The 12992-nt window shown below is 40.2% G+C and overlaps 1 protein-coding gene and 1 pseudogene across 1 annotated transcript; both read left to right on the forward strand.

Moving 5' to 3' along the window:
* The first annotated feature begins 735 nt into the window (after window positions 1-735).
* On the forward strand, window positions 736-1576 carry LOC106806954 (annotated as a pseudogene).
* Window positions 1577-3737: 2161 nt separating this feature from the next.
* LOC106806999 (cytochrome P450 2J6-like) lies at window positions 3738-5722 on the forward strand. The gene has a single exon (XM_014809199.1). The coding sequence runs from the start codon at window positions 3807-3809 to the stop codon at window positions 5322-5324; it is 1518 nt and encodes a 505-aa protein (XP_014664685.1). The 5' UTR covers window positions 3738-3806; the 3' UTR covers window positions 5325-5722.
* The last annotated feature ends 7270 nt before the right edge of the window (window positions 5723-12992 follow it).

Below are 12992 nucleotides of genomic sequence, written 5' to 3' on the forward strand. Positions count from 1 at the left end.
GTTGTTGTGCTGCATAACTGGAAGTTGGCGAAAGAAGCGCTGATAGACCAAGCAGATCATACGTCTTTCAGATCTATTCAGCATGGCTTAAAAGTTGCAACTGAAGGAGGCCCGGGGTTTAGTTCACGCTAACGGCCGACAATGGAAGGACATCGGAGATTCTTGTGAAATCACTGAGGGGATTTGGTGTTGGAACAAGTCTATCGAAGAAGAGAATTATGGAAGAAGTAGATTATCTAACAACGCAGATGGCGGCGCAAACAAGGCAAGCCCTTCGGTCATTTCAACTACTTGCACTTGTGGTGTCTCGAATATTATTCTTCACGTAGTTTTTGGAAAACGATATTGACCTGGGATAACAAGGAATTGAATGTACTTATTCGAGCGTTACATGGTATGTTTCATGACCTAGAAGGTTTTGTGAACCACTGATTTACGTACCATGGTTAAGACATTTACCATTTATTCGGACGAAATATACCGAAATGGTTAACATATGGCGACTGTTATAAACTGGAGTAAGAAGCAAATAGCTGACATCGTTCCACATATGATCCAAAATGCATTGCGGGATGTCGTCGATGACTATATCAGAGAACAAAAGGAACAGTTCAAGTTGCGCTTGGAGAAGAAAAGTACATTTACTGAGAGCCAGTTCGCAAAAAAACCCTGTCTGATCTTATTATTGCTGGCATCGAGACCTTCAGCACCACCTTTGACTGGTTCGCATTCTACATGGCTATGTGTCCCGATGTTCAGAGCAAGGTGCGTACAGAGATTGATGAGGTAATCGGGACAAGGCTGCCAACTTACGAAGATCGTCTGAAGATGCCCTACACAGAGGCTACCTGTATGGAGCTGCAGAGGATCGGAAATATTGGCATGGCCTTGTTCATCCGTACGGTCACCAACGATGTTGAACTTAATGGTTACAATATTCCGGCAGGGTCTGCTCTGAGAGTCAATATGTACACTATGCAGATTGATGAAGAATATTGGAAGAACCCCGATGAGCTTAATCCGGACAGATTTCTAGATGGTAGCTGTAAGGTTATGGTGAAACCGGACTCGTTTATGCCATTTTCGTTGGGTCGCAGAAACTGCATCGGCGAATCACTAGGTAAAATGGAACTATTCTTGTTCCTAACGTCCATCTTACAAAAATTCGAACTTACGTTTCCGAAAGGTGCCCCGCTACCAACCACGGAGCACATATGTCGCGGTATTACTATGTCTCCGAAACCTTATGAGATATGCGCAACACAGAGATAGTTTCATAACCAATCCATATATTCAAATATGTGTTAGAATTACGACTATTGCGTTGTTCAACGCTATATGATGAATTTGCAGATTAGCAAGAAACTGATTGGTTATAATATTGATCGAGGGCGGAATCAAGCGGTTCTTGAATTAAAACATTAATATTTGGCTTTCATCGGACTAATATAGAAATAGTGCGCGCATAATAATTAAATGTCAAGCATTACTCAGGTAGGTTAGCATGTTTTAGCTGTTAAAATTCCTGTTTCTTGTGTTATTTGTTAGTTTGTATTTGTTATTTGTAGCCAAGTAGCTTAATTATTAAGTCAGTTACTGTGATAAATTAACCTAATAGCCTGTCGTTTAACTGCGATTACAATATTAATGTGTCCAATGCTGATAATATTCCATTGCTATCTAGCATTCATCCTTTAGTGAATCGATTTAGAAAGTCCAAAAACGTATATATATAAGACACTCAAGAAACATTTTCCATTACATGAGGAATAATTTGATAGAAGAATAACATATACATATATGAAATACTTTGCGGTGATACTTGTCGGTAACATAATCATAATTTAAGGATACACTCAAGGTTTTGTGCGACATTTTATTGATTTTTAATTCTCATTCTATTCGATGGCTGACACTAGGTGCCAACTCGGTACATGCTTATTTCTCCATATATCGATGCATGTGAACTTTGAGAGCATTTTCATTGTTCGCGTACGTGAGTAGTGAAGTAGTGTGTGGTAATGAAAAATGTCAGTAGATGTTTCACATACGTTTACCCATTTCACACACAGGCGGTCGGTCATTGTGAAAAGTAGAAAAACGTTGATTTCTCTGCTTTGATTTCTACGGGAGTAGCCGATGTAGGAATGGATGTTTCTATGTCATCACAACTTGGAAGAATTCAATTTTACACTTTCATTTTTCATATAATATGAGGTATGGTAAATATGAGACTTGACGAAAAATTCTGCCGCGCGATTTTGGTGCATATTGTGCTTAACTTGTGGCCGAAATTCTGCTTTCACACTCTTTGTGGTAACTATAAGAAATATCCGAAATGCCATTTTTACATAAAAATTAAAAATGTGTATTGTCACATAATTAAGTGGTAAACATTTCATGTAATGTTTAGGCTTGAGCCTTAGTGCTTGAGCATGCTTGCTTAAGTGTATCATTAAGAAGACGTTACGTAATTATCTTCATATTTATACGTAATTAGATATTGCCTTGATCTCTGCGGTATTTATCGTGCTTAATTAAATGTCTTATCAAAAAAAAAAAATTCACATCGGATGAGAATTCCTTGTATAATGGTTTATGCACCCTATTTTCGTACTTATTTTTTATTTCATAACAGCTGACCTCTGACAGAATCGGTTTTCACGGCACGCATAACTTCTCTTCGTTGATTTGGTCATATCGGCGGGCCAAACTCTCGCTCCGTCTACACAACGATTATACGCAACTGTGAACTAAAATGTAAAACGTTAATTTACCTTTGCCCCGGGCTGCATTAAATACCCACTCGTCAAGAACGTGAGCAAGATAGGCGGGACGTTTTCTCGAGGCCCCGTCCGTGCAGCTCCGGACTTGCTGTGTGTGTTTAAGACGATATAAATATGTTGACTTATACGTGCAAAGAAACATAAACAGATTTATCAGCTAATGGGGCGGTTATTAAAAGTATAACGTCTAGCTTAATAGACAGAATGTAGACGAAATAGTTCGATAGCGGACCTCACTAATTATCAACTCTTAGGAAACGATCGTGCACCCTGTCATGTTGATAATGGCACATGGGCGTATGGAAATGTGCAGGAGCCATCCATTGTATTTGCAATTGTATTTGCAATTGCATAGTAAGCGATTGCACAATTTGTGCTACAGGTAGTGGCAGATATATCTGGTATATATATATATATATATATATAGTATCTGAGATCGCTATACAGTTCAGTTGGTTCGATTTCATAGCAGCCAGCGGAATGAAATATCATTGTATAATACTACCTATAATATGCCATTATCGGCGCAAACTCGTGCTAAATAATAAAATAGTTATAAATAACATGCTAACGACACCTTGTGGTGAGTTAGAGAGCATATATCAATGCATACATTCAGAGCCAAAACAAGGTCGTGACCTCATTGGAGCAGGTGGAAAGCGACCACCCGCCTAGAGTTTTGAAGAGAAGTAATAAACACGCTTAGGTGTATTAAACGTAAATAACCTTACATATTACATATATTAGGTATTCTACATGTGGTTTACCAATAGAACCCAATGACACGCCTTGGCTTACTTGTACACTATATCCAACCATAGGCACTTCCTGTTAAGCTGAAAGATGAGCACCGATTGGTTCCTTTTGATAAGCGTGATTTACGTTTTTTCATCAGACTTCGGACGCATCAATGGTCTATAAATATCCAGTGAACTGCGCTCAAACGGGTCGCAGTATCGCCGGACTACACACTACCGACGTATATATTACGGAACGCTTGGCTCGCCATATGATAGCAATATGGATCTCCTCGCTTCGTTAAGTGGGTTACTTAACACGAACACTCTTGCTTTGCTAGCAAGTCTTCTAGTGATTATTGTAATTCGCTATCTGGTGGTGAGACCACGAAACCTGCCACCCGGGCCATGTGGCATACCGATATTTGGCTACCTCCTATCCTTATTTAGGACCGGTTATCCATGGGATATCATTTTCAAGAAAAGAGAGAAATATGGCGACATTTGGAGCATGTATCTTGGATCACAACTGGTTGTTGTGCTGCATAACTGGAAGTTGGTAAAAGAAGCGCTGGTAGACCAAGGAGATCATACGTCCTACAGAGCTATTATGCATGGCTTAAATGTTGCAACCGACGGAGGCCGGGGTATAGTTCACTCTAACGGCCGACAATGGAAGGAACATCGGAGATTCTTGCTGAAATCACTGAGGGGATTTGGTGTTGGAACAAAGTCTATCGAAGAGAGAATTATGGAAGAAGTAGATTATCTAACAACGCAGATGGCGAAGCAACAAGGCAAGCCCTTCAGCATTTCCAACTACTTGCACTTGGTGTCTACGAATATTATTCTTCACGTAGTTTTTGGAAAACGATTTGACCTGGATAACAAGGAATTGAATGTACTTCTTCGAGCGTTACATGGTATGTTTCATGACCTAGAAGGTTTTGTGAACCCACTGATTTACGTACCATGGTTAAGACATTTACCATTTATTCGGACGAAATATACCGAAATGGTTAACCATATGACGACTGTTGTAAACTGGAGTAAGAAGCAAATAGCTGAACATCGTTCCACATATGATCCAAAATGCATGCGGGATGTCGTCGATGACTATATCAGAGAACAAAAGGAACAGTTCAAGTTGCTTGGAGAAGAAAGTACATTTACTGAGAGCCAGTTCGCAAAAACCCTGACTGATCTTATTGTTGCTGGCATCGAGACCTTCAGCACCACCTTTGACTGGTTCGCATTCTACATGGCTATGTGTCCCGATGTTCAGAGCAAGGTGCGTGCAGAGATTGATGAGGTAATCGGGACAAGTAGGCTGCCAACTTACGAAGATCGTCTGAAGATGCCCTACACAGAGGCTACATGTATGGAGCTGCAGAGGATTGGGAATATTGCCATGTCCCTGTTCCTCCGAACGGTCACCAAAGATATTGAACTTGAAGGATACAACATTCCGGCAGGGTCGGCTCTGATAGTCAATCTGTACACTATGCAGATTGATGAAGGATATTGGAAGAACCCCGATGAGCTTAATCCGGACAGATTTATTGATGGTAGCGGTAAGGTCATCGTGAAACCAGACTCGTTTATGCCATTTTCGTTGGGTCGCAGAAACTGCATCGGCGAATCACTAGGTAAAATGGAACTATTCTTGTTTCTAACGTCCATCCTACAAAAATTCGAACTTACGTTTCCGAAAGGTGCCCCGCTACCAACCACGGAGCACATATGTCGCGGTATTACTATGGCTCCGAAACCTTATGAGATATGCGCAACACAGAGATAGTTTCATAACCAATCCATATATGCAAATATGTGTTAGAATTACGACTACTGCGTTGTTCAATATTATATGTTGAATTTGCAGATTAGCAAGAAACTGATTTGTTATAATATTGATCGAGGGCGGAATCAAGTGTTTCTCGAATTAAAACAGTTATATGTGTTAGAAATACGACTATTGAGTTGTTCAATAATATATGCTGAATTCGCAAGTTAGCAAGTTATATTACTGATTGGATATAATATTGATCGAGGGCGGAATCAAGTGTTTTTTGAATTAAAACATTAATATTTGGCTTTCATCGGGTTTAATGAAAAAATAGTGAGCGCATAATAATTAATTGTTAAGCAGTAATCAGATTAATTGTTAGGATTCTTGTGCCTCACGTTATTTGTTGACTTCAAGGTAGTTCAATTTTTAGATAAATTATTTTGATAAATTTACCCAATTAAATGTCATTTAATTAATACATATTTATATCAATTACAATATTTGGAAGTGTGTCTAATGCTGGTAGTATTCCATCGTTATCTAGAAGTAGTGATTAGTGGATCGCGTTAGAAACTCTAAAAGCGTAGACATATAAGACACTGAATTAACATATTGCAATACTTGAGGAATGATTTGATCGACGGATATACTTAATATATAAATATACGAAATACTAATAATGATAATTTAAGAAGACATTACTCATCTTTATACGTAATTAGATATTGCCTCGATCTGGGTGGTATTAAATGTACCTAATTAAATGACTTGTCGAAATTAAATAACTTTGCATTCTCCAGATGAGTATTCCATTGAGTATAGTTGAGGCATCTTATTTTCGTACTCATCTTCATTTCGTAACATTTCTGACAGAATCGGTTTCATGAAAGAAAGGAGATGGAACGCACTAATGCAATGTTTTGATTATAGTCAAGTTCATTTCGTAATTTCGTAACTTTTTGGGGGATTTGGAAACCTATACATTTTCGGAATCTGTATAGTATAGGCAATCAGAAAACCAATGTTTACAATTTGCCGGAAGCATGCATGGCGGCCATCTTGGATTTTTAAAATGGCCGCCTTCAAAATGGGCGTTTCTCAATATCTCAGCATCCAGGTAGCCTAGAGTCATAATTTTAACGGCTAAACATACATTTTCAGGGGTGAGGAAGCCAGAGGTACAAAGTAAAATAAGCTAAACATAACCACAAAGCAGATTATCATATTTATTTTATTATAATAAATTTTCTAAATGGCTTAGAACTTCTACATGTAGCAAGTCAAACCTTTAGCATGTCTAGGCAGCTTCTTGCACAACTAAACTTCAATATCATGATAGCATGACAAAATAAGTGTGATATAGCAATATCTTTGATATATAGCAGAAACTTTACACATCATCATCATCACTGTCACTGGTCGGCAACATGTCATTCCTAGAGTCCTCATCATTCTGGCACTAAGTGCTGCACTGGCAGAGGTCTGTGCATGATAAGTTATTGGACCTGCAAGAGCATCGAGATGTTAAACAGTCTGCTCTGCACTGGCATCTCACCATCTCAATGATGGCCTTGGGGCTGGGAGGACCTCAGTTGTGATTGGTTTCACATGATCAGCTGCTGTGTCCTTGTAGAAGCCATGCTGCCGCGGATCCAGGAACTGCTGCTGAGCAATGCTTGCCTAACCCCATACTGTGGCCTGGATCTGGACTCTGTGGATGTGCTGCTTGAGAGCACCAAGGGTGGGAAGCAGCTTGTCACTTTCAGCCATATGCTTGCAGAAAAGATGCCATCGCAGCTCAGGGATGCTCGCAATCTAGATTCCCTTTGGTGCGTATGCAGCACAGACGAATGTAGCCAGCGTTGACAGCAGCTCTTCAGTGACTTCAGCGGCATCTGAAAGCATCTGCAGAGAATTGATGACTTCTCCGCCTGCTTTGAGGTAGACATGCAGCCAGGTTGCTTTGCCCATGCAAGAGAACATCCTAGTGTTGTTTGCCCCCGTAAATGCGTGGAAGGCTGGCTAAGCCTTTGCTCTTTCTGGACCTAGATCTGTCCATATTGGCTGCACTTGGACTACTCCGGAAGCCATCGACATGGACGTGTTTCTCAGCAGAAGGTCATAATGTGCTATGACCAGCACCAGAATATCAGTGTCTGGGTTGAAGACCACCAACTCTGCATCAGGTGGGTGCCTCTGTGATGCCAGCACTGCATGGTAGATCAGCAGTGTGTCCGCCTCTTCGTGATTGTTGTCCTCGATTAGCAGCTCGCTATTGCTCCTAATATGTCCTGCGGCAGATGCGATAACCAGCTTTGACGAGTCTTGGTTGTACTCCAAGATTTTTGCTGCCAGATACTCAGTCAGATCAGCCTTTGTTTTGACGTGGGAAAGGAACCGGCTTATTGGGATGTGCTTGATGCTGGTGTCATCTCTGATCTGATATTAGATCGGATCCTTCCCTTGTCTCCGTTTCTCTCTTGTGGTACTCTTCAGGGAATCAGCCTTGTATGTGTCAAACACCAGAATGATCTCATCACAGTCACAGACTATGTGAGAGACATCAGTCTGGTATTGAAACATTCACTGAGGTCTTTGACTGTCACGACCGTGGCTGGTTTTTTTGTTAGCTTCTGCACGACCACCATACCGTCCACCAGTGCACTTTTTCGACTTGGATGAGGATCTTCAGTGGGTGTGCAGTCCATAGTTTCTGGATCCACTGCATCGCGCTGCAGAACACTTGCATTATGCAGCTGCTGCTGCTGATCTTCATCGGGTGGTTCTGCTGTTTCCAGCTTCTCAAGGAAGTGTATCAACTTTGCCTTGTCAATACATGGCAGCATTGTCCCGTTTGCCGCAAACAGTGCCCTCGATGTCAACGTGAACTCATAGTTGCCGATGGCTTGTTTCTGGTCGATGTCTCGCTTTGACCTGGCAAGGACCATCAGCCTTCCGTACAGATCCTTGGTCTTCTTCAGATCTACAGTCTTGTCTCTGAGTTTCACACTCGTTTTCTTGTTGCCAGACATAAACATGTTGTTGTTGTGTTTCTTTACTGGTGCCCAGCGGCTGACGTCCCCATTGATTCGCTCTGACACGTACTCTTCATACAACTTCTGCCCAGTGACATCAATGTTCAGGATCTGTGGCACATACTCGTCTGGGATGTAGGCATGGGTGATCAGATTGTGCAGCTGGTCACCTTCAGTGGCAAATGGATTGCCATGACTTAGAATCGCAGCCTTGATCTTGTCGATTGCGTCATGCTCCATTTTGACTGCACTTGGTCTAAGGTCATGGTGCTCTGTGACCTTGCCAGCTTCCACATCAAACTGACTCTTGAACTTGCTCGACAGGCATGACAGTTTTGATGCAGCCATGAAAAACCTCTGTCTAGCGTTGGCGTTGTTGGAGATGCCAATCAGTCCAAAGTGAACCTTCATCAGCTTGTTTAGATGTTCGCATGCGTGGTGTACACCAATGGATACAAACAGGATCTCGTTTTTGGTGACGGATATGTTTCCAGCTTTCAGTTCCCTCCAGGTATTGGGGTGGTCTGTTCTCAGGTCATACATGTCTGCGATGTACCGAGACCAGAGTCACTTGTACTTGATCCGGTCCATAGCAAAGAACATCTTGCTCAGTGCTTCTCCAGCTTCGAGATGGAGCACCAGGTCAGCGTTTCGGAATGCCGCCACGAAGAACAGGATTAATTGTCTCCACTCGGTGTAGGTAGTTTATCATTGATTTGAACATGGCATTCTTGGATCTTTGGGCCTCCCAGTCCTGGAATGTCTTCAGCACTTCAGCATTGGTCAAGGCTTGAAGGAGGGTGATGTTGGCATGTTTCACGGATTCAGCCTTTGTACATTTGTTTAAAAAAAAATAGTGAAAAAATAAGCAGCCATTTTGAAAATCTAAGATGGCCGCTTTGTGGTTATGTTTAGCTTATTTTACTTTGTACCACTAGCTTCCTCACCCCTGAAAATGTATGTTTAGCCGTTAAAATCATGACTTTAGGCCACCTGGATGCTGAGATATTGAGAAACACCCATTTTGAAGGCGGCCGTTTCGAAAATCTAAGATGGCCGCTATGCATGCTTTCGGCAAATTGTAAACATTGGTTTTCTGATTGCCTATACTATACAGATTCCAAAAATGTATAGGTTCGCAAATCCCCCTCAAAAAGTTGACAAAATTTAATATCTGGACATAGTGAACTTGACTATTACAGGAAAATGCAGTTTACTTTGCACACTATTGATTGGGGCCCGGACAAAGCTCATGAAATCAATTTCAACTTTCAAGTCTTAATTTCCTCACTTAACTCAATCCCCTCACTATACTCCTAACTTTTAAGCTATCGCTGACGTTGATAACCGCTTGGGAGTCTTAACATCAACAGATACGTACGGTTACCCTTTGACTGAATCAATTTCAAATTCGAAAATTCGAAAACGATCAATGCGATGGAAATAACGTTGATTATATGGCGTGCACTCAGTTTATTATATTTGCATTATTTCGTCGGTGTCAGCGGGGCGCGCTCGCGCTTCAACATGGAGAATACGCGCAAGTATGTAAAGAACTCCTTAAATAAGTTTATTCGGTTGGTTGATAATAGAGCTAACTTGGTAAATTTCTACTCGACCGTGAAGTTCAAACGTACTGCTAGCGTTTCGGGTCTTAACGGGAAACTTTTTCCCCAGCTTTGAAAAAGTCTTCCGTTAGGACGCGAAACGTTAGCAGTACGTTTGAACTACACGGTTGAGAGGAAATTAACCAAGTTAACTCTATGAAAAAAAATGTCTAACATAATTTCGCTTCGTCATCGCCATTAAAGTGCTCGACAGACCTATAAAGGCATTGATCCACCATCCGCTATTTACGGATACACGTTAGATGAGCATGTGTAGTCACCACGGCCGAACTCTCATGTAATGATGATGGATATCATAGAAAATCATCGGAATTAACTACATAAACATGTTGGCCAAGAAATCTGCAGATATTGCTGCATTACGTTATATTATTTTTTGCGCAATGTAAAACTGTTCAGTCGTGACGAGCAGACAGTTTTCGTTAGTGGACCTTGATCTACAACGTGCTCACGTTAACACACGTTCGTGGGCATTGTCACGTAGGTCACAATACTCCGTTGCGGAAAGGTACGGCAGTGCTCTTTGATATTTGCTTAAACGATAGCATTTGATTACACTGACAGTAGCGCATTCAGACCCGTAACGAGCATTTCAGAAGAACTGGACCTTTGTGATCAGAAGATAGACCTTTGGAGTCAGCCAACCTAGCCCGTGTTCTGCATGAATAAAATTATTACATGAATGCCACAGAAACACTGTAAATACTTTCAGAATGTTTCACATTGTAATGACCTATGTACAATTACGTACAAACTAGTACACAACTTTGAATATAAGTCAACGCACGTGTATTCAGAGCATTGATTAACACATAAATATGTTCATCAGTCTTTGCCACCGTAATATTTTTTTTTAAACAAGCATTTTAAAAACTCCATAACCCCGACAGTAGCTTTCACAGTACGCCATAGTATGCGGCTTAGTTTTAGTTTCATTGATTGGAGCGTGCTGAAGACGTCTATAGATTCTTCTTGATTACAGGATACGTGTCATAGTACGTATACTGATCGTGGCGGGCACAAAGAGCATCTCCTCACGTAGTGATTTTACTTTTTCTACCTTTTCTACTTTTTTTCGGTGCGTATATCTGTATTACACGCCATTGGACATGAGCAAGTGAAATGGCAAATGGCGTCGTTGTCATGTCAGCTTGACAGCATTTTTTCAGTCATGCACCTTACGCCTGGTATTTTTCCGCTTAGTCATACATGTCGTTCCTAGCAGCTAACTGCCCCTTCACTAACTAGTAGGCAAATGTCTCTCTCCTTCTCTGTTTATATCTTTTAATTCGGTCTACTATACGTACACAAAACACATTATGTATGTATAATTTAGTGCACCGATGAAAATGTTAATAATTAATAGTTCAAGATATGTTTAGACATCACTTTAAAATCTCAAGATAATTGGGCAAAAAACTGGCATGAAAAAGCGAGATATGTGAAATTAGTCATTTTTGCTGATATAAATTAAGGAACTAGCTCTTATGCGAAATCACATACTAGAGACACACATTGGAATGCTGTAACTCGTGAATTACTGCATGCTATTGGAGCATTGGAATGACAGCAAAATCCAACTAATCCTCATTTTTGGGGGCACAACAACAAAATATACAAAAAGTATATTAAATGAGAATGACCATGAGAAATACATGTAATCCTATCATGATTACAGGATTAAAGATCTTTATCCGTGTGTTCCTGATCTAATCGTACATGTTGTTTTTATTTACAAACCGTATTCTCCGGTTAACGCTGAGTTAAAAGACCATGGCAAGTGATGAAAACCACAGTAAGACATGCATGCATATAATCGACACAATTCTGTCTTAGTGACTTTACCTGGGTTACTGCAAATATATATTCAATCAAGAACGTATTAAGTATGTACTTATTATATATGTAATCATTATATATGTACTTATGTAAGTAAGTATGTACAAGAGCGTGCATGCTTAATACGCTCGATCTTGATTCAATTCAGCGTCAAAGAAAACGATCATACGACACTCTAAATTATTTCTGAGAGAAATATGCGTTTCGTGCTGCTGGCAATATATTATGCTTCGTGTGATCTTCCCGGTTCTTATCGTTTTCCTTCTATTAAACATTTTAATAAAGGGCATTCTGAGAAGAAAGATTTTATGCATGTTCGAACATCGTCAAGCATGTAGTTTGATGCAGCTTAAAATGATCAATCGTATACTCGTGATTGTTTTTTATACGCAGGCCTTAAATCTGCCGAAACATTTTCCACTAGTTACTGAGACGACATGCCTGAGCACAGTCAATTAAAATGCTGTCGCGCTAGGTCAGCAGTTCGTTCGTCCGGACCATGACTGGTTCTTAATGGAATGTGTAACGCGGTAGATGGCAATTAAGTGGTCATTACTATTGGAACGATAGGGAAGGAACTGAATATACGAAAGTTGCAATAACATTGTTGATCAATGTTGAACAAAATTTGACCCATATTTCTGGGAAACAATTGTAATTATGAGCTGAAGTCTTTTTAATTCATTCAGACCTCAATCGAATTAAAAAACTAAATCTAGCTATAATATATTCTTTGGTAAGTATAGCTCTTTATATGTGGTAGAGTAATAATGATGAATATAATGATGAAGATGCTAATGATGATAATAATAATAATATATATATATAATATTAATAATAACCACACTGCCCAATAAGTGCAGAAAATCGCACTACTGGGAACAGCACACATCCTGCAAAAAAATTCTGGATTGAATCCTTATGTCCCAGGTTGGGAAACGGCCAACCCAGAAGCCACCGGCTAATGCCGTGATCCACTCTGGAAATAATAATAATAATGGTAATGATAATTATGTTACCAACATGAAATAATATTTATTAGATGCATATTCTAAACGATATAGAAGGTGCATGCCTTACAGAATCGGAAAAAAATTAACGTTTATACGATTTACGCTTGTAACGACGCGCTAAAATTTACGTTACGAAAATGAGTCAACCTTATTCTGACAGATTCG

Source organism: Priapulus caudatus, unplaced genomic scaffold (genome assembly GCF_000485595.1).
Source record: "Priapulus caudatus unplaced genomic scaffold, Priapulus_caudatus-5.0.1 Scaffold10, whole genome shotgun sequence".
In the NCBI taxonomy this organism is placed as follows: Eukaryota; Metazoa; Priapulida; class Priapulimorpha; order Priapulimorphida; family Priapulidae; genus Priapulus; species Priapulus caudatus.

Bases quoted from the DNA above. Each gene is read 5' to 3' on its own strand.
- LOC106806999 (XM_014809199.1), top strand. From the start codon at position 3,807: ATGGATCTCCTCGCTTCGTTAAGTGGGTTACTTAACACGAACACTCTT.